Source organism: Lissotriton vulgaris, chromosome 12 (genome assembly GCF_964263255.1).
Source record: "Lissotriton vulgaris chromosome 12, aLisVul1.2, whole genome shotgun sequence".
Lineage (NCBI taxonomy): Eukaryota > Metazoa > Chordata > Amphibia > Caudata > Salamandridae > Lissotriton > Lissotriton vulgaris.
In genome coordinates this window covers 81,707,016-81,734,879 of record NC_141700.1, presented here as the reverse complement: position 1 = coordinate 81,734,879, position 27,864 = coordinate 81,707,016, and the positions used below count along the sequence as shown (strand labels likewise).

Here is a 27,864-nt window from a genome sequence, read left to right as displayed (position 1 = left end):
TCCATCTGAGACGGTTTTCCAGAGCTTTTCTTTGCATTGCCGCCATCTGTGGTGAATGTGCTTCCACGTCTCTGTTGTAAGCGCTATGCTTTTCTCAGCAGCAAAGGTGCACTTCTCCAGGTCTTCAATTTGAGAAGTCAGGGTATGTATATTGCTGGCTACTTCCACAAGAGATTGCTTTGTTCTTTCATTGTCTGCCTTGATTTCTGAATAGTAATTAGCAGCCCCTTGTCTGTGTGTTTGTACTAATTGGAAAATAGCTGATAGGTGGGGCTCATGATGCATCTCACTCATGATGTTGGTAAAAATCTGTTAGGTGATTACGTACACCAGAACCTTCTATAAACAAAGTGTATATGATCATCTGCATTTGGTCGATCTCACTACTATGAATGCCCATTTGGCCGGAGGTTGGCTACCGTTTTCAATTAGCTCTGTGAGCACTGCAGTCTTTTCGCTCTTTTAGAAGCATGACCTGCTGTTTGTATGTTGACTTTATTGGAGGACATACATGTTGCAGTTACAGGTACCTTTTTCCTTGGCAGGTTTATTGCACATTTACCAGTAAAAGATTTGTAGATTTAAGTCATACCCCATTTACTCAGACTTATGTGGTGGAAGGGAAAAAAGATGGCAGGGGAAAAGGATAATGAGGGAAAAAAGATGGCGGTGGGCTGAGTACATCGCTAGTGATGCAGAACTCTGCTCCACAACCCGTCGACCTGTTACTAACGATTGTATCCTTATCCAGCATAAACACCTCTCTCAGACCATTCCTAATCAAGCCAATTGTCTATTGCAGCATGCCTGACAAATATTGCCAAAGTTTTCCCTTTCTGGATTACCATGACGATAGTAGTTGCTGTTATGGTAACTCCGAAGAGGTAGCTCTAGCCGCTTGGTAACAGTGGGGCTCAGCAGTGTGATAAAGGTTTGGCCGGATGCAATGGATCAACAGACTGCTCAATTAAATAATGAGGCCGGCATTTGCTGATCGGTAGGCCAGTTCTCACTTATCTGGCAAGCAACCCAGTGAACTAAGTTTTATTTATTTATAACGTTTTATATAGCGCAAACATGACCCTAGTGGGTATCAGAGCGCTTCACACAAAGGAGGAGGTAGGATATAGGTGTAAGATCAAGAATCAGTCACATCTACAAACGCAGAACAGACAGGGAGGATTAACAAATTAATAAGCTTTACCTCCATAGGGAGTCAGCAATATAGTAGTCAAAATCAGCAAGTGAATAACAGGCAGGGTCAAAATAAATAAACAAAAGGTGTAATTTTAGGGGAAAAAACTTGTTCATCAGAAATGTTCTCACTTCTTTTTTTAAGGCAGCAGTAGACTAAATCAGGCAGACAACCGGAGGAAGAGGGTTTCAAATCTTCGGGGCAACACCAAGAAGGCTCTATAGCATGTTTTCTTTTTACAGAAAAGTTGTGGTTCGAGCATTTACTTTATTTGACACATTTTTCTAGACAATGAGGATTAAGAGATAGAATGGTTTGTACAACAGGCAATACCTGACTTTGTAAAAGTAAGCCAGATGAATGTTGGATTTATTGGGTGCATTAGTCCGGACATCGAATGATAGCAATCTGTTCCTCAGGCCAGTTATCAGTCAGGGTCACCATTAAATTTAAAAGGATTCAAATCACGAGAAGTTTATTTTACTAACATAATATCTGATCTGATGATTGAATAACGGTGCCTAATGTCATGAATCCAATGTATAAATGTATTGGTATGTAAGTTCATATCTTTGTGTTTCCCTGGAGGCAATTTGGGCACAATTGGATTGATTTGTAAACTGCCGTTCTGTCCTGTAGCCCAGAACTATGTACCCGGTGGCATTCCTCATTTTTCCCCTACCTCCAGGCATACATGCAATTGCCCTGTTTTATTTTAAGGAGCGCGACTTCCAACTCTTATATGACCCGCATTGTTACACATTGGGCTTAAAGCTAGCTTTATAGTGCCCTTCAATCACACCCTGAATTTCCTGTATACTCTTCTTTATCAACATTTTTCTATGTCATTAGTGCTGTTGCATCTCAATGGGTGTGAGGCACTCTTCTCAGAATTTGTAAACACATTTCAATTATTCCACTCATTTTTCTTGCTATAAGAATTAGATGTTACAAAAAGAATTTTGTTCACACTAAGAAGAGTTTCCCTCGTCAGCAATGAGTTTATAATAACCATAAGATTGACAATTCACAATAGTGTACAACTCTACTGTCTTTGAAGAGCATGACCATGTATGAGGTGTACTAAATGAGGATATCTCCTTTGTGAGTATTGTTGCCATACTTGTGGGCTCCTCAGCACTAGCCAAAACCTCAAAATGATTGTTACAGTGAAATTACATCACATAGGAGTGGCAGGTAACTCTTTCTGTTATAGAGGAGTCTTTCCAACAGTTTGCCACACTACCACTTTCCACACCAGTGGTGTTTGGACTACTAGCAAAGTTTAGCTTCATTTACCAACATTTTTCAGATTTGTGGGCTGTGAATCTATTTTGAGTATTGCACCCTTTGAGATACCCCTACTATTATGTGTACTATTTCACATCACCTTGTTAACCTGGCCTTTACCATTTGTAATATCAGGACCATCTAAGAAATATTCAGGGGCTTGTAGCAGGATCCTCATATTTACTCAGTGTTCACCAGTCATTATTCTGAGCTTGTTTCTCTTATATTGCCAGGAATATCACTGGGGTCCCATTTTCTTCCCTGATTTCTTCAACTTTTATATAAAACTTCAAGGAGTGAGGGATCACAAATAAGCTTTTGTGGGACTGAAGATGTGATTATATGCAATATTTATACCAAGGGAAGTTTTTCATAAAGATTAGGCAAATAACATAACATTCAAAATCTTAGATTAAAAAATAAATAGGAAAACCAGAAAGCTCACTTATTTGTGCCTGAATCTCTTCATGAATCCAGTTTCCATAAATTAGAAGCAATCACATTTTCTATTAGAATATGATCCAATGTTTCTAATTAAAAAAACACAAAAAATTTCCCAGTACCTCAACAGAGAATAGGCCAAACAGTGCTGCTCCATCCAGCCTCTTCCGAATGCAGATGAACCTTGTATTGGCCTGGGTGTTTCCCGCAGCCAAGAGAGGAGAGACTTTTCTAGCTCCACATGTATTAGGAGTGGCATCCTTCCTCATCCAGCTCTCCTGCCCTCCGGAAAGCTTGGTCAATGAAGTGCACCTTGCCCCATAGTCAACAGCGTCCCACACAGCAGGAAAGAAGCATTCTCTGATAACGCTATATATTTTGGGAGCGGTCTCCTTCCTCCTTCAGCCCTTGCAGGGTACTGGATAATGAAGTCTCCTTTGCCTAATAGTCAAACAGCGATCTCTAGTTAATCTAGAATTTATATTTTGCAGTTTTTCAGTGTAAACAAATGAATCTTTGTGGATATACACTCTAGTCAAATAGGACTGTGATTTATTTTTTGGGATGCTTATTCAAGCCATAAGGCCTGCACAATCGATTTAGCTTAACCATATGCAATAGGCTACCTGTACACTGATATTTGGCAGAAAGCGTCACTCAACCTGCACACGTGGTCATGTCTAACCAGCACAGGACTTAAGCTGCGCAGCACGCTACCTTAATTTAAAAAGGGGTGGAGAGGCATTAGTGATTATCTCTCAAGTCCATTGTAGCAGAAGCTTACAGTGCATAAGACTCAATTAGGGAAGCTCACTTGCAAAAGAGTTCCAAGTACCAGTGCTCCAAAATCAATCAAACATGTCTGCTACATAATTCAACACATATTCAATAGGCAAGAAGTTGTTGATAGTGTGCAGAACAGACAGCATTTCTGTACAATCTGTACAGGACATGCCAGCCAAAAGTATGTCACTTCAACAACTGTTCTAATCAATAGGACCTTTACATTGATGGGGAAAGGCAGGTCAGCACACGGTTTTGATAATAAACTATTTTGGGTTGCCTTGATGGGCCCTATTATTTTCATGAATTTCCAAAAAAGAGACGTGTACCTGGAACAACCTAAACCAGGAGCTGAAGAAGTGTGGTCCGAAGAATGTGTAAAAAAAGAGCACTTACAAAGTGATAGAAATGAAACACCAGAAAAAACAAATAAACATAACCATACAAACACAGCGAGAGGTCCACGTATTCGGAGGAGCAAGTTTCATGCATACTCAAAAAAGAAAAGGAAGTTCTCTAGTATTGGGTCTTTCATAGATTCACATGCTTGAATCATTCCTCATTGTCTAAGTGGGAGTCCCACTGTGCATTCTAAAGCTGTAGAAAAAGTAGTCTATAATGGCTAGAAGACAATCATTAGGTTGAACTAAACTCCAGCCAATCAGGCGACAGCACCCTGTGGAATACTGCCCACAGACGCATCTTCCCTCAGATTTTCTACTGCATTTTGTGGGAAGGAAGTCTCTCTAAGCTCTGCTCAGTTCTTTAGCATCTAATCCAATTTTGGTAATCTATACAACTTCAGCCTTCCATTTAACAGGTCTGACTCTAATAATGCCAGAGCCATCTTAAAAAGGACTTTTCAGACCCTCTGGGACCTGTGGGAATAAAAGGCTTCATTCTGAAGACCCACACAAGGAGTGTATCTACTGCCTTCAGCCTGCACACAAGATAAGGATTGTAAAATCTGCTGCACTTTTACTTTCAAGACTCTAAAGGATAGAAAGGGAGGCTTATGTTCTCTCACAAGAAAGAGCGAAACAAAGAAGGGAGCAGTCATGTGACTAAGAGTCATTGGAGGCGCCTTGGAAAGCCTTAAAAAAAAGACTCACCAGGAGTCTTTAAGACATAGTTTCCAGAAGGAGAAAAAAGGAAAAATCTCCTCAGAAGCTGCAAGGTCAGAGCCTTTTATTCCTGCTTCAAATCTGGTTCTCTCCTTTCAAAAATCCTCCTCAGAGCTGTCAACTATGAAATCCGACTGGCTAAAAAGATGACTACATCATCCCCGTCAAAAATACTACCAGCGATGACTATGACTCCGACCACGTAAACATCTACGACACACGTTATTCCAATATGGTAGATGATCCTAACGTTGTCGACGAGGCGGTCATCACTTCCATCATCAGTAAAAAACATCGACGGACACCATTGTCGATGGAAAAACTACCAGCAAAGAAGCTTCCACCGTCTGACTTGTCGATGATGCAATTGACGAGAGATATGCCATCACAAGGCATTTTGCCCCCAGAACAGACATCCCAGAGTTAAGTCTCTCTTCTGCTGCCAACTTACCTTCTTGATGAGGACTCAGATGATGAAGGTGCGTTTGGAGCAGCCCACAACCCCTCCGAACTCAATGCCAAATATCAGCAGGAGTATGAGGAGGAATATTACGAACATTATTATGAGCCTAGGCAGCAATACATAGAAAACCCTAAGCAGTATATGAAGCATCTTCAGCATTTCACTCACTTTTCGTTTCAAGAGAGTATAGTTCCAGTCCATAGCATCAAGAGCAAGGAAACATCGGAAGGAAGGATGAAATTATCCTGAGACAGCCATCTCATCAATGATCACGACACAGAGTGCCCAACGGCAAGGCTATTAAAGCTCCACAGGACATTCAACCGGAGGTGCAGCTCTAACCAGACATCCAGAACACAGCATCTGTACTTCGCCATCCCACCTGACCACTCTCATCTGCCTCAGGCTCCAAATCTTAGTAATGTAACAAGGGTCCCCATACTTTGCTAAATTTGCGGGCACTCCCTGCTCTTACATGTGACTTGTTCAGAGGCCATGTACATATAGCCATACCCACCTTCAGCCAATGCCAAATGTTTAGCTTACATAGCTAGTTGCAGAATACGTGGTCAGGGAGGCCGATGGGTGTCATACTTATTAGCTGTTTCAAGTGTGTTAATAAATAAATAATTGCAGTTACAGATGAACCCACAGTGTGTGGAGGACATTCTGGAAAGTTTGATGCTAACTGTAAATACCATCTCACAAGTGGCTATTGAGAATGTTGATTGTATGAAGTGGTTAATGAAGAAAGCATCAGCTGGATTTGCAGACTTTGATCATCTTAGAAGAACACATGAAAATTTGTATCAACCTTAGGTTCCTTCTGAGCTTTCTCCAGCAGTTTTTAATAGACATGATTATAAATCTTAAGTGTTTAATAGCAGAGTTAGTTTACAGAAGTCAGATGTTAAAAACTGGAACGAGGGAAGTAGTGACCGTTCTGGAGATTCAACCGTATTAGCCAAGCATCCCAGAAGCTCTTCATTGAAGTTTGAAACGGTAAGGGGTTTTAACACATTATAAAGCTTAAGAGTTTAGCAACTCCTATAAAACACAAACTTTAGGATACACCTTTAGAGTGAGTGAAGGACTATTCTGTATTTTGACATTCTTTCAAAACGTTGCGGGTCATTGGTGAACTATCAGGTTGAGTTGAATGTTATCTCACCTGTTACAGCCGTCATCTTTGCATTTGTTGTGGATCAGTGCTTTTATCGGATGCTCTCAGAACTTTCATATTAAATGTCTAAAAATCTTTTTTGTAAGAGATGTCCAGGGAGTAGTTGCTTTGCATAATTATAACATAATTAGAACATATGCTGTGTTAGTTACTGGAGTAACCCCTAAGTTTTATGCTGCTGGAGGAATGTCAGACTTGCAACAATAACCCCACAGAGTATGTTGCGGCACAACTATATTGAAATAGCTCTGAGTCAGCCATTTCTCGATAAAAGCTCAAGATCCGCCAAAAGGACATGTCCTTGAATGACACCTGGACGTCTGCAGAAAACCCAGTTGCTGACCTCTAAGCACTTTGTCAACATTTTACTCTGCGGCCGATAGCATGGCGTAGACTATCAGTATCATGAGAGGTGTTTGAAAGGGAAGGCTTTTGGATCCACCGCACTCGTTGCTGCGTGCACCTCACAAGGGTTTCAGGCGTAGGGTGCTTTATCAAAACATCAGGTTCACCCGAGGGCAGTCTATGTCACCAGGCTACAGGCTACCATAAGTTGATCAAGTGGCCATGAGGGTGTCCATGGGTAACTCTTTGAATGGCAACAGACTGTGATGATGATGACCCGGGTTGAAGTATGTCAGTAATCAATTGGCTTCAGTTTCAGTCGTAGGCAATTTAGTGGCTGAAGCTCTGGGCACTGCTCCTGCAAAGAAGGCACTTTCTGCCATTGTTTGGCCAGGTAGTGAGTCCAGTCGAGCTCAGTGGTGGTGTCCAGCCCACTGGCATTCTCTAGGCCTAGGTAAAGTCTTTCATCAGCGGAATTGGGGGGGGGGGGGGGGGGGCAGACTGTTCACAGTCTAGTCATCATGAGAGTTGTGAGGAAAATGTTATAGGCCATGGACGGCGTCAAAATTGTAGCCAAATAGTAGCCATCTTGTGGTAATACTGGTGTTGTGAAGGAGGCTAAGGATCTGGTTGAATGACGACTGACTATTCCTTGGGATATCTCTTAGTGTGACATAGGCCTGTCGCTGGCTGGTGTCAATTTTGGGCTCAAAGTCTGGTGCCTCAATCGGACCCGACACCTGTGCTAGCATGGGAAGGACCTTTTAGTCAAAGTGGAAGTCAACACCAGTGCGGCCGCTTAATGAGGTCTCAAATGAGGTAGCTGGTGGCATGGGAAGGCTCATCAGCAGAAGTATGACTAGATGCCCTATGGCTCCAAAGGCTTACCAGAGGGTGCCAGTAGGATGTGAAATATCTTCAGCGTGCCCTCCTTAAAGGCTGCAATTTTATCAAGGGTTGATTAATTCGGGTTGCATCTGGACCAAGTGTGGCAATGGATCTGATTCTGAAGACGTTGGGGGTGAGAAGTCCTCAGAATATCTCCCTCCCAATTTCTTGGCTCATTGACTGGCGGGATGCGGTTGAGTCCCACTCCACTTTCTTGCGCTTATGGAGCGTTTTCGACTTATCTGAAGAATTCGAGCATGCAAACGACTCGAAGCGACAATGCTGTTTTGAACGCTTACACTTTTAAGTTTGGCAGCCTAGAGTTTTGCCTCGCTCTCTAATCTCCTTTAGGTAAATTAGGGCATTCTTTTCACACACGACTTGCATTGTGACCAATGCCCATGCACCAAAGGCACACTTTTTGCGAATCCATAACTGACATCTCTTTCCTGCAGTTGTGGCACAGCATAAATCTTATTGTCTTTCAGGGAGACTCATTCCCCAACATACAGTCTATAGATTTTGTACCTTTTTTTAAGAGTTGTCAGAAAACCAATGAAGTTGGAAGCTCATGTCCAAATGTATATCAAAGAGTGGGGAAAGCAAGAAACTGACGTCTATACACAGGGGGGTGCCTATGGGCGTCCCTGCTCTGTCATTTCTGGAGCAGAATGAGAGTGCTGCAGGTCCATTACTTTTCATAACTGTTTGTGCTCCTTTGGAGAAAGGTATGTTTTCTAAGTGCTGTTTTCGTTGCTCATTCCACTGGTATTTCACTAGATACCTTCGTTAAATCACAATGTTTTTTTTTTTTTTGCTGCTTTGACAGATGCAGGTTGGCAATGCTACTATTTTGTTTGAATCCTTTTGTAACACTTGTTCTGTGCCTACCGGAGATTCAGAGATATATTGGAAAGGTGTAATATATAGTATTTTGTTTACAACAATGATGTTTGGTATTTTTTTAGCCACCCATGTCTGAGACAAGAAAGAAAGTAATCAATGATGCCTTCAGTAAGCTGGACAAGACCGGTGATGGCGTTGTGACTATTGCAGATCTAAGAGGCACTTACAATCCAAAATGTCACCAAAAGTACCAAAATGGAGAGTGGGGTGAAGATCAAGTGTTCAAGCATTTTCTGGACAACTTTGATTCACCAGATAACAAAGATGGAACGGTATGTATTTCTTTGTAGATATTACTTTATGTTTATAAACATATATTTAAAATAAAGGCTTCTCCTTTGAACAAGACTTACAAATAACTTTTTTTATGTGTGGCGTTATAGCACACTTCTGCTGTTTCCAGGGATGTTAAATAACAGGTATTACTATCACACAATTCAGTAGCCCATTCACTTCATTGAAGAACACCCTACTTTAGCCAGTAAGTTGAAAGCACACAGCATGCTCACTCCACTGTTGGCCACTATAACACAGATTTTGTACCTCATGCAAGTGTGATAGGGTTCGAAGAAAATACTCTGATCTTTGTCTGCGACATTTACATTACAAAAATAGGGATTTAATCTTTTCAGCTCCCCTGGACACAAACCCAAGCCCAACTTCACTTACTACTTCCCAGTGTATTGTTCTTTAGAGATTTGTTTCTTCTGGGGCGGGGAAGCTTCAGTGAAGTGGCACCCTTTCCACAGACGGAGTAGATATCTGTCTTCAAGGCCTGTTCAGCTTGTGGACTAAAGAAATTATTTGTGATTGATCTGCATCTGAAAGGCCTTTATTGTCTTGATTTGATACATAAGGCACCCATATGCGGCATCGGTAAGACTTTTAGAGACTGGGTACCTAGCCTTATTGCTCCAAGAGTACAAAAATGTATCCCACTACTGGGTTTCGCACTTAAAAGTGGATTATTCTTTGAAAAGGTGCCGCTCCGGCAACATCTGCTAAAAAGATGAAGATGGAATTCATGGAGATGTTGGACGTGTTCATCAAGGATGCACCTGCAAACTTGGTATTTGCTCTAAAAAAAAAAGCAGGCCCCCTCCCTTGATGCAACTCCTTACCATGCTGACATGACAAACTGTTCTAAAAAGTGGCACAAAGACGCTGCAGCAGATGTTCTGGGTCCATTCCTGCTTACCACATTTTCTAAGAGCAAAATATTTCAGGTTTCAAACCACCATCTACAAGTACATAGTCGTAGACCACCTTGTCATTGGATGTCAACGGCCATGGACACTTCTCCATCAATCGATGTCAGCTATTTCTTTATCTCTCGGACCTCTACTGTCTTCAGTTCTGTTCCAGTCAACAGGCTTGGATTTAGGCAAAATATCGATTCCACAATTGCTGGAGGGACCCACGAGCTTCATTGCAGTGGCATTCAGCCATTACGTTACTACAGAGATTTTGAATAGAGGATGAAGAAGGCATCATTCCAGACAAAGACTAGTCTTTGACTGCTGACAGTTCCCAACATTGAGGGTTCAGTACTTGCCAGAATATTAGTCTGACCCACGACGTGATGAGTAACACAGTGAAGATAAGGGTCATTATGACGACCCATGGAGGTATGATGACTATGAACCACCTCACGAATGGTAGCATCCCAAGAGTGGACACTATCACAGTGTACTACAGATGGCAAAAGTCAATGGAGATTTCTTTAAGCCTTTCCAGCGGATGAAGTAATAATTATGTGCAAAGATGACAAATCCAACTGCATTTTAACAGAAGCAGAAGTATGGCTATGGCTCCAAAGGTGCGCGAGAGGGTGCCAGTAGGATGTTAAATATCTTCAGCGAGGCCTCCTTAATGTCTGCAATTTTATCAAGGGTTGATGAATTCGGGTTGCACCTGGACCAAGTGTGGCAATTGATCTGATTCTGAAGATGTTGGAGGTGAGAAGCCCTGCGAATATCTCCCTCACAATTTCTTGTCTCATTGAGTAGTGGGATGTGGTTGAGTCCCACTTGACTTTCTGGGCTAATGGGGCGTTTTCGACTTACTTGAAGAATTCAAGCAAGCAAGCGGCTTGAAGTGACAATGCTGTTTTGAAAGTGTACACTTTTTAGTTTGTAAATCAGTTTGTTGGCATGTACAACAACCTCCAGTTACTCCTCCTCAGATGCCATCCCTTCGACCTTTGCACCTCTGACCCTGCTTGCAGGCAGGTCGCCCCCACGCTCCTGCTCGTCACCTGCTTGCTGCCTCTGTGTTCCTGAGCTTGTTTTCTCACCTCCCCCTGCCCGTGCACCAGTTTCCACCGCCCCCCAGTGCTCCCGTTCAGGTCCTTCCAGACGCTGCTTCCCTGCGGCCCGCCCCTACACACCCATTGGCCAGCTGCTCCTCCCTCCCAAGCCACCTCATATGCAGACCGAAAAGCGGACACGCGCAGTTGGCAAGCCGCTGGCGTGCCTAAGGCAAGCCTGTCTGCGCCTGGACCCCGCGAACGCCATAACATCAGAATCCACTACGACGCCAGCACCCTCTGCGCACCCCACAACAGCCGAAACCACACCTGCTTCCAAGCCGCCCCGAAACGGACTCACGGGCCCTTCTCCTTCCACACCTGCAGCTTCACCTGCGACAGAACCACCAAACCTCCAAAGACTGGACCCAATCACCTCCGCTGCATACTCCTAAACACCCGCTCCGCACGCAAACACGCCGTTGAGCTCTGGGATTTGCTCGACACTTCCGCCCCAGACGTGGCCTTCTTGACCGAGACCTGGTGGAACATCTCCTCGGCGCCCGACATCGCCATAGCCATCCCGGGCGGCTACAAGATCACCTCCAGGGACCGGGCCAACGGAATTGGAGGAGGAATAACCATCGTCCACAAGTCCACCCTCAAGGTCGCCACCCACGCGGACGACACCCTCAACACCGCCGAACACCTACACTTCCGGATCCACACCGACCCCAACACCATCCTCAGAGGAACACTCATCTACAGACCCCCCGGACCCCGAGCTCAGTTCAGCGACTCTATCGCCGACATCGCCAGCACCCCACACACTCGCTTCCACGGACTACATCCTCCTCGGGGACCTGAACTTCCACATCGAGAACAACAACAATGCCAACTCTGCCACCCTGATCGACAACCTCGCCAACCTTGGCCTCAGACAACTCGTCACAGCACCCACCCACGCCCACATGCTTGACCCCATCTTCTCCACAGGCTCCCATCTTCGACCACTCCACCGAACTCCACTATACCGCTGCATCCATTTCACCTTCAAGAAAGCAACCACACACCACCGCACTCAACAGCTGCCTCGCCGCTGCTGTAGCAAAGTCACCGAAGACCAGCTGACCACCTCCCTCGCCAAGAACCCACCAGCCCAGACGCCGCAGCCCGCAACCTCAGACAGTGGATCGACGACTGCGCCAACACCCTCGCCCCGCTCAAGAAACTCTCTAACAGCTACGCCAACAAGAGAGCCACCTGGTTCACCAACTAGCTCCAGGCCTCCAAACGCGCATGCCGAAAACTGGAGAAAGCATGGCTCCATTACCGCACACCGGACAACCACGAGCCCACAAGGACGCCACCCGCAGACACCACCACCTTATCAGATTAGCCAAAAGATCCTCCTTCAGAGACCGCTTGGATAACAACGCACACGACAGCAAAGCGCTCTTCAGCATCGTAAAGGAACTCTCCAAACCCAACGCCAACGACATCCCGCCCTCACAAGAACTGTGCGACTCACTAGCCATCTTCTTCCACCGCAAGATCGCTGACATCCACAACAGCTTTAACACCACGACCGCCCCGACTGCGCCAGACACCACCCTCCCTGTGAACACGACCAGCGCCAACCACCTGACCTCCTGGTCCAACATCAATGACGAAGAGACACGCAAGGTCATGAACTCCATCCACTCAGGATCTCCATCTGACCTATGCCCACACCACGTACTCAACACAGCAGACGCTGCACTTGCACCCAAACTACGGAAGGTCATCAATATCTCCTTCGAAACAGCAACAATCCCGGAAAGCTGGAAGCACGCCAAAATCAACACCCTCCTCAAGAAGCCCAAAGTCGACCCCAAGGACCTCAAGAACTTCCGGCCCATCTCCCTGTTCCCGTTCCCGGCAAAGGTAATCGAAAAAATCGTAAACATGCAACTGGCCCACCACCTGGAAGACAACAACATCTTGGACCCGTCCCAGACCGGTTTCAGACGAAACCACAGCACCAAGACTGCCCTCATCGCCGCCACAGATGACATCAGGCGCCAACTAGACAACGGCGAAACATAAGCCCTCATCTTCCTGGACCTGTCAGCCGCCTTCGACACGTTCTGCCATCGCACTCTAAAGACACGCCTCCTAGAAGCAAGAATCCAAGAGAAGGCTCTTGACTGGACCACGTCCTTCCTCTCCGGAAGAACCCAGACCGTCCACCTCCCACCCTTCCGATCCAAAGCCACTGACATCATTTGCTGCGTCCCCCAGGGCTCATCCCTCAGCCCGACGCTGTTCAACGTCTACATGGCCCCTGTTCTGACCGACTTTTTTCGGCCCTTCCTTGAGGGAAGGTGATTGGAGGTGACTTCAGTCTACTATCATTCTAGTGGAAGGATTAGAACCGTAAATAGAGCCTATTCACAAGGCGTGTTGATATAATTCCGTACCCTTTTCCTTAGATCAGGGCTTATAAACTTATGTTAGGGGATAGATTCATTAGTATTAGTGATAATCCGTCCTTTTGTAAGAGTGTCAGTATACCTTCTATGGAGTTATGCTTATTTCGGGCCTTGTAGGCCTCAAACGGGAGAGACTCCATCTTTCTTTCTGCCCCGGCAGCTTGAGATGCTTTTAGGTCAAATGTAATGTTTTAGTTATGAGGTGTTGTTCGCTTGGAGAGAACCGGCTCAGGCTGGCCCTTATCGAAAGGCTGTATTTTTCTCCATTCCGAAGACACAACATCAGGCCGGCCGGCTGGGAACGTGTCCTTGGTACGGGGAGGTACAAGAATTTGGTGGGCGGCAGGTTACTGGCCGTAACTTTCCATGAAGGAACATGCTTCCATATTAGTGAATTTTGCAACAAAGAAGGTAAACCACACTTCTAATGGTTTTACACCATTCTGTTTACGGTGAACAGATAAACAAAACTTAATATGTTTATCAAGGCGATTATTTGCGCCGTTTTTATTTTTCAAATTTTGTAGAAAAATTGTTTGTGTGTACAGAGAAATCACACTGCCATTTACATAATAACCAACCAAATTTAGCTACACAAATCATAAATTTACAAACATAAACAATATGAAAAACAGTGCGTGAAAAAGTTTTTTGTATACAACAAAGTGAACATATATCATGAACGTGGGGAGGGAAAGATGTCAAATTATTTTTTCAAAGACATCAACAAACGCAATGAAGCAAACTTTTTCAAACCATAAAGCAATTATTGCCCAAGGAGCAGCCTTTCAATGAATCTGCATGAAAAACAAAATAACCTCTCGGAAACAATGTTTGTAAGGTTATAGATTCCCAAGTGTTTTAGCGTATTTCCAAACTTAGGACATAATCCTGTTCGCCTACGCGTTTCGAGTTTGCAGGGTATCTTCACAAACTCTCTTCAGGGCCATATTAGTGAAAGCATGAGGCAGTGAATGAGTCAGTCTATAGGCGGCAGCTAGCCGTTAGCATCAATGCCATTAATTATTTCAGGGCAGACAGTCGCCATTTTAAAGTCCGAGACAGATCGAGAAGCTAATACTCTCTTAGAAAGATTGAAGTTATTTTAGCTGTTGCAGCTGGCGAGCTTTGACCTCTAGGTCAGAGCATACAGAGTGAAGCAGTTAGTTAAGGGAACGAATACCAGAGTGGCTGAAACTGAGTTATAAGATCGAAGCCGAGAAGTGAAGATGGTTCGCGATTGAGAGGAGAGAGGAGTAGTGCAGAACAGCCAGCGAGAAAGCAGCTGATGAGAGGAAGGTTCCAGTGACTTGGAGGGAGGCGAAGGAGACAGAGCATAGCGGTGCAGACGTGTATCCGTGACTGCAGAGGTGTGACCTTAAAGACGAGCCAAGGCACAGACGAGAAGGGAACCCAGATGACTGCTGAGTCCAGACTTCATATTAATAAGGTGACGTCGACCCTTTCTTATTAGCGTGCACATTCTAACCTTTCACTTTCCTTTGCAGGCTATATGTTATAGTATAATGTTATATTGATATTGTTGTTCTGATAAATAAAGTACCCCAGTTCTTAGTGAACCGGCATGCGCCTCTTATTCTTATATGACAAGGTAACCTGTTCTTCTAGTCAGGTACTGTTTCGCGAACGGACGCAACTCCCGATCAGGTAAGCAGTGGTTGAATAATGAGGGAGAGAGGAGCCCTTGAAGTAGAGGATAAGTTGTACATCATCTAATTTGGCTATCATTGTGTGACCCATAATATCGTAGTATTATACCTTTAGTGATTAGTGAGAGATTCCCCAATATGGAGAGCTAACGGTATTCATAGGAAAGTGATAGTCGTCGGGAGACGGCGTTAAAGAGAGCACAAGGGGGGATACCGATGTGTATACCCACAGGATTGTGGCTTGTAATGTAAGTAAGAGAGCACCAGGGGGGATACTGGTGTCTATACCCACAAGATTGTGGCTTGTACGTAGATAAAAGAGAGTACCAGGGAGGATACTGGTATTTATACCCACAAGATTGTGGCTTGAGCGAGCACTGGTTGCGGCCAGTGTGTAATGGTGTATAATCAGAACTGCCCCAGGGTAGAACAGTCTGGGCGTGAGTTGCCGCGAGACTAGTTGGTATGAGTGTGGTATTGTAGAAAACTTAGGCATGTACATTGCTAATTCCCCATCCTTGGGTAGGAGACATAGATACCTGTTGTAAATAGGTCCTAAGGAGGGAGGTGATTACGTTCCGGCTGGGTTGGTTGTGCTCTGATGAGCTGATTCTATCTGGTCCGAGAATCCGGTCGTTACACCCCCCTCGCACAAGTGGCCCACCATTACAACCTTAATATCATCTCCTACGCCGACGACACCCAGCTCATCCTATCCCTCACCATGGACCCACACACCACCAAAACCAACCTCCAGGAGGGAATGAAGGCCGTCGCCGACTGGATGAGGAACAGGCGTTTGAAGCTGAACTCGGACAAGACGGAGGTCCTCATCCTCTAACCCACCCCCTCAGCCTTGGACAACTCCTGGTGGCCGACCACACTGGGAACAGCACCAACACCGACCGACCATGCACGCAACCTGGGATTCATCCCCTACTCCTCCCTCTCCATGTCGTAGCAAGTCAACGCCGTATCCTCCTCCTGCTACAACACCCTCCGCAGGATCTACAAGTGGATCCCCACCGAAACAAGAAGGACAGTGACGCAGACCCTCATCAGCAGCAGACTGGACTACGGCAACGCACTATACGCAGTAATTCCAGCCAAACACCTACGACGACTACAATGCATGCAAAACGCCTCCGCCCGACTGATCGTCAACGTCCCCCACCGCAGCCACATCACCCGCCACCTGAGAGACCTACACTGGCTCCCCGTCGACAAGAGGATCACCTTCAAGCTCCTCACTCACGGACGCACACAAAGCACTCCACAACGCCGGACCAGCCTACCTGAACAGCAGACTCAGCTTCCACACCAGCTCCGCTCCGCCAGCCTCTCCCTCGCTGCTGTCCCCCGCATCCAACGAACGACCTCCGGCAGCAGATCCTTCTCCTACCTCTCCGCCAAGACCTGGAACACCCTCCCCACCCACATACGGCAGACCCAAGACCTTCTCTCCTTCAGAAGGCTCCTCAAGACCTGGCTCTTCGAGCAGTAGCAGTATCCCCCGCCCCTGCCCTCGGCGCCTTGGGACCCTTACGGGTAAGTAGCGCGCTTTACAAGTACGCTGATTGATTGATTGCAACCTCCACTCTCTCAACTTCAGCCTATGCCACCTCTTTCACATTCAGCCCAAAGGACATTTGTGTCTCTCAATCCTAAGATGAGTGGTTGTCTCGCTGAAAGGAACATCGAAGATATAGTTTATGATATTGGGGAGTGAATGATAATTTGGAACTGAAAATTACTAGAATGAGGAACCTCAAACCAAAGAAGATCATGAGGAGACTTACAGAAGGGACAGTGCTCAGTAGGCACCTGCTCCAGCAGATGGTCCACTGGATGACATATCCAGGTTACCTGCTCTTTTGGAGAGAGAAGTGAAGATCTTTAGCCATCCCATGACATCAACAGAACATCCACCATGTTTCTTATATGATTTTTACAGACCAAAGCCACAAAGGCTATCTCTATCCTTCACTTTGTTTGCAAGAGGTGTTAAAGCTTAAGAAGACAATGGTTACCTTTTCAGATGTTGTTCGATGTTAGTGCTGCAGATACAATATCCAGCCTGCCCTGTGCGAAGACTTTGTCATTGCTTCGGCAGTACAACAAAGATTGCAGAATTTGATGAAGCCCACCACCACACCTCCATGTATGGAATATAGAAGTATTAACTACTGGGGGGAAATAGTTTCATGTTTGCAGTATCTATCAGGGCGGTTAATGCTAGCTCCTTCTTGGCCTGCCACAAAATATAGATATCAAGGTACATTACCCTACTCCTAGAGCTCCTAACAGAAATCAAATGGAGTACAACTGAAGCGATTATGAGGAAAGGAATAAAGGCCTCAGATAATGTTATTGATGCTGCCATAGATGTGTCCAATGTAGGCAATTTAGGTGAAGAAGTACTCCTCTGTCAGCAAGGTTGGCATAAGAATTGACTTTCCTTCACCCCAAGTTAAAGGGGAAAGTGATGTTAATGTGTTTGATAGCCAAACACTCTTTGGCAAGCATATAGATGAGGCACTAGAGGGCTTTAAAACCGATACAGATACAGCATTCTCCTTGGGGTGCAGCAGTTTCTCAAATTCTCTGAATTTCAAGGCTCCAGGAGTTCACAGTTGTACATAGTAGGCTCCTCACAATATGAATCTCAGAACAGATAATGTGGTCAATACATTAAACCCTGCAATGATAAAGAGTTATCCAGGACATACAAACAAAACTACAAAAATCCTTTGCAAATGGGAAAAAGAGGTCTAAACACCCATAATTGAGACTTCCAACTACTGCCTATAACCCAGTGCGATGGAACATTTGAGATTTTGCTGTGAAATGGGAGTAGATCACTTCGGATGGTTGGGTTAATTTCTGCATTGTGAACACATCGTGGAAAGCGCCATCTTGACGGTTAATCGTGGAGGGCCATCATTATCATTTGATCATTTCCATCTATAGAAACAGGAAATTCTAGAACGCTTCCTTAAAAGTGTGATACAGAAAGTGCTGCAACTTCAGTACAGTCACGGCTTCAACTTCAGGTTTTAGTGGGCTAGAAAGAGGCAGATGGAGACACATCTTTGATCTTCGAAAGTCTTCGAAAGTTAAACAAGTTTCTTAGGTGATAGTGCTTTTAGATAGGTACGGTTCAGGAGGTCCTCTACTACAAGGAGTGGAATTACTGAGATCTCTAGACCTCCCAGATGCTTATTTTCATAAACCTATTCATCAGAACTATTACACATCAGGCAGTATCTGAGATAGCTGTTGCTGGACAGCACTAACTTCAAAAGCCTTCAATTCGGTGTCTGAACAGCTGGAAACGTTTTACCGAAAATCATAGAGCCAGTGGCAGTAGATCTACTCAAAATCAGCTTTAATGTTTTTCCACACCTAGACGACTTACTTATAAAAGGGTCCACAGCCAGAGGAAGCATACTGAACGACCAACTTTCTAAAATCATTTCAACTAATGGAGTTTATCTTTTTTTTGTGAAATCTGTTTATTGGTATTTTTAACAATTTAGCAATACAAAAGGCACTTCAGTACAATCAAGTGGACTTTGCGATTGTACAATGGGTGGCATTACATCAACAATGTGGGCAGCAAGGACATGATGATGGAACACGCATTTAATTCATGTATAGGACACAAGCGCCCATTTGCGTCCTCTGTTAGGGAACAAGCATTAATACACTCCCCCCTCCCCCCCCCCCGACAGAGAATGGGAACAAGGTTCGCCTTCCCAACCCAATCTTAGATGAAAAGCCTGTGCAAAAAAAAACCAACTGCGACACTGTCACCAAAGTTCAACATCCTCTTTTGCCCCCTTCCTCGATCCCCCCCAACCCGCGTCCCCCCCCCCACCCCTCCCACATGTTTTCTCATAATGGAGTTTATCATGACCTAACCCAAATCTTCCAAGCAACTACCCTGACTTAGCTTGGAGCATGCTCGAAACTCTGCAAGGGAGAGTTTGTGTTGCTTAAGTGGGAAAACTGGTGATCAAGCCACAACCATTTTGGTACTCTCCATTGTTCCAGTGAGGCTGTACAAATCATTTCTAGGGCTTATGTCATCCTATGTTTTGCTTATCCCTCCCTCAGTGCTGTTTCCTGATAAGACCCATCCAGCAGGAATTCGTTTTTCAATTGAGGCAGGCAGGAGGATAATGGGATGAGAAGGTGGCAGTTATGTACTGCTGAAAACAAGCATTGATCTTGTGTAGAATGCCATACATCTTACAAAATGTTTGATACATCATAGTAAAACTTACAAAAGACGTGTCAATTGAAGGATGGGTGGGCACATGTAAGAACTAAGGGCACAAGGAAGATGGTCAGAGACTGAAAATATTTTTCATATAAATGCCCTCAATGTTCGGCAATTAGTCTAGACCTTCTGGCAGCACTCGAACATAAAACGTCTTCTTTTTTCTAGCTTTGCTTCTGTGCAGCTGAAAGTTTACCTGGTTCTTCTATGTAGGTAAGGAGGACAAATTGCCCAAAACAATCAGGTTCCTGAACATCATTGGTGGCCTCCATTCTATACAAATTCTACATACAACTTTACAAGACAGCAGAGAGGTTTAGATGAAAGCATTTTATCCATCCACTACCAGGACATACAACGCAAACTGAAACACTTCTGCATCTAGTGCACTGAACAAAGTTTAAATTAGCAAAACTAGCAACCTCATCGCATAGTGCCCTGTGAATTACATCTCACCAAATGCAGCCTCAGATGTGCTTTTGTCAACATGCATCTGGCTTCAGTGTTCAAATTCAGATGTCCATCCATCCTGTATCAAAGTGTTATCAGACTATGTGAACAGATATTTCAAAATTATCTTCTATTGTGCTGGCCACCAGTCCCTCAATAATTCAACACATTTCTTTGACTCCTCATGGCACAGGTGTTTACACCTATTCATATGGCAGAATGTAAGTTCCTCTTCTAGGGAAAAACCAAAGGTGATGATGGACGGAGCGTTGACAATACAAACACTCACCCCCAGTCAACTGATCTGGGTTTAATCCATCACCGTTCTTTAGCTCACTCCGCCACCCCAGTTCAGACATGGCCATATGCAAATCAGTCTGACCCTGTGCCTCATGGGAACAGTCCAGCCCGAACTGCCAAGCCAAGTCTTCCCTGGACCGGAATCAAGCTTCCCAGGACCGGTTTCTGGCATTCCAGCCGTCTTCATCCCGGCTTGCTTGACTCCAGTGGCAAAGTGAGCAAGGGACTCACGTCTGAACATACCCTGCCAACTTAGGGCGAACAAAGAAAAAACCAAAGGTTATGATGGACAGAGCGTTGACAATACAAGCACTCACCCCCAGTTCCTCTTCTAGAAAACTGCTTCTTATTGCCTTGACCTCTTTGTGAAACTTGAGTGAGCTGCATGCACTAAGGATCTCTTCCTTTCGTTCTCAAAGGATAAGCTGGTAATGAATCCAGATCCAGATTGTGAGATAGATCAAATGACAACAACCTCTAACTGTAATAAATAAAAGAAAAGTAAACACACTTTTCCAGGGTGAGATAAGCAGGAATTAGTAAAAAGACAAACTGACATTTGACCTCTGTCCTTGAAAAGACAACAAGTTTGTCAGGATAGAAACAAGATTTAAAGGCATCTGTATTGCTCATCCACTGTCTGAGTGAACAGAACACCTGTTCCTTCCCAATGATTTTGCAGATCTCCTCAGCAGGAGACAGGAACAAGTACACCCGTAGGAGATTTACCCACTAGTCCTCCACCCATTCTTCCAACAGTGGGGTCCCCTAGAGGAAGATCTCTTCTCCACAGCTCAAAACGCCAAATGCCCAAGCTTCACCTCCAGGTTCCAACACCCACAGTCCAAGGGCAATGCACAATGGATGTGCTGATTATGGATATTTGCTTATGCTTTACTGTCTCTCCCACTACTTCCGTATTTGGTTTGCAAACTACGACAGATGTCCTCTGATCCTCATCCTAGTGTCTCCCGGCTAGGCAACCATGGTTCACCACACTATTGGAACTCTCAGTGGTTCCACACCAGATACTTCCCAACTGGCGGACCTTGTAACACAAAACCAGGGAGCATTATGGTATCCAAACCACAGATCTCTCAATCTTGCGATCTGGCTCCTGAGGTCCCAGAATTCAGATATTTGAATTTACCTCAAGTGTGCATGGACATTCTAAAATAATCCAGAAGGCCCACCACTGTAGCCTGTTATGCGGCCAAGTGGAAACACTTTCTACACTATTGCCATTCAAAGGATATTAACCCATTAACAACACAGGCTCAATACATTGTCTGTTACTGACAGTGACCTGCTCGTGTATGTATGTGTATATATATATGTATGTGTGTGTGTGTGTGTGTATATATATATATATATATATATATATATATATATATATATATATATATATATATATATATATATATATTATACAGACTTGTTGATTCTGGGGTGAATATTCTTAAGCTCTGACACCGGGAACTGCATACTGCCGCACTCCCAAAGTGTCTAAAATGTTACAGAAATATATTTCTAAAGACCCTTGAAACTTTGATTCCAAGGTTTTCTTTTTATTTAAAAACCTCCAATAAGTTAATCAATCCCAAACATAATTCAACATTCATTTTGAAGCATCTAACACCTCCTTAGAGTCGCATTTCGAAGGATGTTGCTATCAGTAATGCATCTGGTGCAGGGGTCCAAGGATGTCAGGGACTCTGTGCACTTAATAGCAACTTTCATATCCGGTGGCCAGGCACTTTAAAGCCATTCATAATAATAATCCACAGTGCCTTGAATATTATGTCATCGCCTCGGTTCCTAAACCACGCAGAGGCGGTGATAGAGATAGAATGCTAAGGAGACTGGAGTCACAGATGATCTTAGAACTAGACAGCAGGTTCCCCAATGGGTTGAATACCACAGAAGATTTACATGTGTTTCTATAACCACTACATTCTTCTTTTTTTTCTTGATTCAACTTTAGTGGAGGGCTCCGCCTTTTCTGCCTCTCTTGCCAGTTAAACTTTTTAGAATTTCGCCTTCATATTACACTTATTTTTTCATACTCTCACGGTTTGCCTATATACATGTTTCTCTCTTACTTCTGTATATTAGGACTCACTCTTTTTCACACTTTTTATAGGACATAGGCATTCTAGCACGCATATTTCTTTCTGTCTCCCTAGTTTGTAATTCCCCATCATGATGTGGTTTTTTATTTAATTACTTATTAGTATCCTGAGTTTTTTTTTAAAAACTTGATATCCAAATCTTGCTGCTATTATACTTATGACCTTCAATGCATTTATGCAGAGATACTAGCTGTTACTGTGATAAGCTCTTTTTTCAAAATATGAACTATTGCTTACATTTATTGCGATTTTGAACATATTTCCTTTGTTTACAAACGATCTGCATTATTTGCACAGTTCATACTTGCACTTTATTTGCGAAATTTGCACTAACATATACAATGATTGTTTTGCACATATGACATTTATGTCAACCTGCACAGTACTCTGGTCGGTCATTGCATGTATGCTTTTATAAAATATTTACTCAGTAGCACAATATCAATTAAATATCATTGCTCAGAAATATGTAAATAATATGGATTTAGTATTAATTTTAGATTTTTAATCTATCTAATTTTAACATACTGATAAGGATTTTAAATTGTTTGGAAGACAGACTATGTATGTCCATAGCTTGTAGTGTGTCCTTGCTTTCTATTATCACATGGTGTGGTTATTTTGAAAAAAATGCAATGAGAAAAAAACTGTTTTTAAATGGTGTATGGTTCATTACCTGACGATCTGTGAGCAAGGGCGGACTCCCGAAACGCGTCAGATTTGGTGACTCTTCTTTGAATAAATCTCTGCCGGAGAATATACGTTGGATTTGTGTGGTCTCTACTATCGCGGTGGCGGTGTGGTGTGAGACTGCTGTTATATATATATATATATTATGCAGACTTGTTGATTCTGGGGTGAATATCCAGCTCTGACACCAGGAACTGCATACTGCCGCACTCCCAAAGTGTCTAAAATGTTACAGAAATATATTTCTAAAGACCCTTGAAACTTTGATTCCAAGGTTTTCTTTTTATTTAAAAACCTCCAATAAGTTCATCAATCCCAAACATAATTCAACATTCATTTTGAAGCATCTAACACCTCAGAGTCGCATGTCGAAGGTTGTTGCTATCAGTAATGCATCTGGTGCAGGGGTCCAAGGATGTCAGGGACTCTGTGCACTTAATAGCAACTTTTTTTCACTTACCACCTTTGGAAATGGGCCCATTTCCCTTGCTTTAACTAGGGCCCTGCAAGCTTTCCTACGCTACTGCTACAAAGGATATATGCTGTGCATTAACAAGTTACAATTCACAGTGGTCCACCTCTTTAAGAAAAACTTTCTGCTACTACTAATTAACACATTGTTCCTTTAAAAACTAGAGAATGGAGTATTACACAATGAAACAAGGAGGAACTATATATAGCAAGCCATCTTTTGAGAGAAGTGCACACCTCTGGCCTAAAACAGTCTATACCTGATGGTTGGTCTACATGTAATCAAATGATTTAGCTGGATTTCAACATTTGATGGGACTTAAAACAATGATTTCCCTTTCACTGATGTTTATCAGCCTATATGGTGTGTCATTTGCAGTGATGTTGCACTATTCCCGTCCATTTTGACTATGCTGAGCAGTTGATGTATTACCAACAATGTATATATGAGAGCTATGGTAAAGAATACAAAGCAGAATGCACACATTTTAGAATACACAGCTAATCCCAAGAAGATGTATGTCCTATAATGTACCCAGATTTTCCATTACCTTTCTAATTAATGACGCTGATAATAGTAGGCCTAATAGTCCTAATCATCTTTTTTGCTAATTTATAAAATACAGGAAGTAGGTTAAATGCTAAACTATATATCAGCATCCTTCATTTTCTAACATGGTTCTGATTATAGGTTTAAAAATGACTATCTTGCCACAGGTTTTAGAATTTTTATCAAAAGATTAGAATGTATTTACAAAATTCCTTTCCTTATAACATTAGAACCATGATTAATGGAGTCATTTGAAATAATATTTGATTAATCAATATACGCAAAATCAATCCAATATCCACATTTTTTAGTTTGTCGGAAAAATAGGACAAAAATGAATGTCAGGCGGAGAGCTGATTATGTCTTTCGATAGGAAATAAACAACCAAATATAGACCAGTTGAGAACCTAGAAATGTTTTGCTTTTTTGTGAGACCTGAAAATATTTTGGCCTTTTGGAAGGTTCAGCATAGAATATTGCCAGCTTTAGACATTCAATTGATCTCATGAATAAAAATAGTTCTGTCATCTTTATATCTGTTTTGACACAATCTCACTTTACTCTTAAATGAATGCTAGCCATCATTGGTGCATTAATTGTATTGATAAATACTTGCACTTTATTGTTTCCTAGTACAATTATGTGGATTACATCATGGGCTGCTTATTTGCATTTTTGCAGGTGCTTTCACTCTCATTTGACCAGGAAAAAGACATTAATATTTATATTAATAAAAAATAAAAGTGTTGTATTTTGCAGAGTAAGAGTGCTCAGATGATTGCTACTAATCCTACTCGCTCAAACCCATCAACTGACCTGATGAGGATTGGCAGTTTTCCTTTAAGCCATTGTATGCTGTCCTGAGTTTTGTTTGTATGTAATACGAACAAATGGTTTTCATTTCATTTTCTGAGTGATACACATTAATACGGGCAATTTAAATCACACTGTTTTCAAATATTATAGCCAGCCTTCAATTCTCAAAATATATTTTGTTACTTTTACCACTGGGATGTTGCATGTCCGGTGAAATCATTTGTAAAATTGCACAACACTTAAAAGCCTCCCTTGTTATACGTGCTAGTAGCCTTATGTTGAATACTTGTGAGTGTAGAACATCTGTTCTCTACCTACACACCAATAAGGACCATTTTTCTTTTGGTGAATTTTTCCTTTGGCTATCGATTTAAACTTAAAACTTTGATCAACTACAGTATTGTTGAAAATCCGGAAGATGCTTTGGTAGTATCATTTTTTGTAAGGCATGCCAAAGACCATCTGGCTCCATATCAACGTAGTAAAAACTAACAATGCACTTTCCAAAATGATTTTCAGTTTTGCTTTTAGAAATTATCTGAGTCAGACAAAATATACATCCCTCATGCAAGTGGCAAATATTCTGTTCTCAAATATGTTTACGATTATCAAATTTACAATTGGATGTTTCTTTCTCACCACAGGTGACATCTGAGGAGTTCTTGAATTATTACTGTGGAGTGAGCGCCTCTATCGACAATGATGGCTACTTCGTAGTCATGATGAAGAATGAATGGAAGCTTTAAACCTTTGATCCTCAGTTTGTTCCAGGTTCCACTATGACAATTAAAAAACTTCAGTTGGTTGCAGAACGGCAGTTAACGTTCTACCCACATGCCATGTGAGCATGCAAGTTTTTTAAAAGAAAAATTTACTAATTCGCTTTTTTTTTTTTACTGTATTAGGAATTATCTTGATGTCATGGTGATTTAGTGACCGAAGGTTTGTGTACAGAATACATGTTCTGATGTCATAAATATTTCTTGAAATGAACCTGTTTGTTCTTAGGCTTCTCCCACATTTGCTGCAAAGAAAAGAGAAGTGATCTTTTTCCACATTTTGGGAGATGTTCCCTCTGAGTGCTAGAAACAAAGTCTTACATTAAAATCTTTTGTTGCTTGCAAAAAGTCTAATATTGCGTTTGCCGTTTGAAAGCATGGTGTATTCATATAGGCGTTGGCTCCTTGCCCAAAGACGTTTTTTCTGTGCATGTGCTTTACTATATGTAATTTTCAGAGATGCCTTAAAATTCATTACCTATTTCTATATACATTTTTAGTCTGATGGTTGGCTGACTCGCCATACATACATTTTTGGGTCTAAACATTTAGGAAATACCGTCAAGTAAAATCTGTTGATGCCTGTTGGATGCAGAGAGGCTGCCATTGGTTTGAATAGGACATCCACATTATATAATGGAAATTCTGTCTGCCTTAGGCTTGTTGATATCAGACTAATTCTTCCACTTGTAACTGGCAGAGTTACCTTTATCACCCCCATTAAATCTTATTAGCTTCACAAATGTTATTCAGATCACCTGTCAAATGATATAAATCAATTTGTGATGTCATCTTTTAGATAACAGACAATGGACCCCCTCTCTGGGCTGAAAATAATGGTGTTTAAGAATATTTTTTCTTTTCCACAAAGACATTATAGAACACCGACAGTCATCAACACAGTTTGAGATCATGTAAAAGACATACATTAGGAGTCCTTATGCAGTATGTGAAACTGAATGTGTAATTTTCTCCATTGAACATTCCTTAGAGAATCTTTGTTTGCCGGTTGGGTGAGCTTAGAAACTGCACCTGCCAATTGTCCTTTTCTCCCTCCCAGAAAATATAACTGTCACAGAGTGATGACATCCAAATTGAACAAGGATTTCACTAGGAGACAGGGTGCACTGCTACTGGGAATAAAGTCAAAATTAATTTACTCTAGTTCTCCTGCTTGTCTCACAATTTATCCAATTACTGGGATATTTCCATGTCCTCCAAACACAAGATTATACCAGTAGGGCAAATTGCTAATAATTTGTTAAGGCGCTGTACCCATGTTGTTTTCATGGCATAGACTTTGTTTTTGTCAACTTAGTTCATGTAAACAATTTATAAAATGTGAACTTACAATTTTTTTTATGTTTAGCTGTGTATGGAATTAAAAAATGTAGATGATAAAACACAATCATTCTATTAACCAAACTGCGTGATTTTTTTCATCAAAGTTGTGGTAAAGCACTATCATTTCCCAAAATTAAGAAAGGTAGTAAATCCATTTCTCTATTAATTTATTAATAGAATATTGTATAGTTTTAATTGGCAAAAATGGATGTAGGAGACTGGCGGCAGCTGGCAAAGCATTCAGTGATAGAAGGGAAGGGTAGTTGGAGTTTGTGGCTGAGTGCCATTTCCTGCTGACTCCTTATATGAAATGTTCATTGTACTAAGTAAACGGCTTTTCCGGATGAGTGGTGGTTCAACATGCAGCACAAGAAGTTTTTCCTGCAGCTTCATAGTTTTTCTGACTGTTAGCAATTTAGCTCATTCCACTGAACTGATTGTTTTGAAAGATGGGGCTTTGTCTAAGGCCATTTACATTTTTAATCATTCCTGGTGTGGGATTTCATGTTGCCATTTCCATCATTCCTTTGTGTGGATTTTCCAGTAATTTCTCTCTCAAACGAGTCACAGTGGGAGGTGGTTTACTAAAAGAAGACCCTTCATAAGTCTAATTTGTAGCCACTTCACATTAAAATGGAGCTAGTTGTAGCAACATGGTTATCCAGGAAGTTAGAGTAGATAGAACAAGGAACTGTAAAATTTCAAACATGAATAACTGAATATAAAGCATTGTAAATGTGTTTGTGAGCGGAACGGTATATAGGTCCCACCCCTGTGCCCTATCAGTTCTTTTCTTTTCTGGGCCCTTCGCAGACCCAGAGTCCTACTCCCAATTTTGTTGGTTGTACAATTAGCCCAAATTTCAATAAAGTGTACCTTGGAAAAAGTATGTCTTGTCCCAAAATGACAGAATTCAATCTATGCCAGTGATGTCGGTCATGGACCCTCACAGCATGCATGACTGGTGCCATGATGCCCCAAAGATCATCAGAATTAAGGTAGCAAAGTTCAATGGCAGAGCACAAGAAGAGGGCATT

At 42.6% G+C, this 27,864-nt stretch overlaps 1 protein-coding gene across 3 annotated transcripts in view; it reads left to right on the top strand.

Annotated features, from left to right (window-relative positions):
* Positions 1–26,903, top strand: part of CAPS (calcyphosine) — a 187,901-nt gene extending 160,998 nt beyond the window's left edge. For all 3 annotated transcript variants that reach the window (XM_086947247.1, XM_086947246.1, XM_086947245.1), the window contains exons 4-5: positions 8,681–8,890; positions 25,349–26,903. In XM_086947247.1, the coding sequence (XP_086803373.1) occupies positions 8,681–8,890; positions 25,349–25,450 (312 nt within the window). In that variant the 3' untranslated portion in view covers positions 25,451–26,903. The remainder of the gene's footprint in view (positions 1–8,680; positions 8,891–25,348) is intronic.
* Positions 26,904–27,864: the final 961 nt, after the last annotated feature.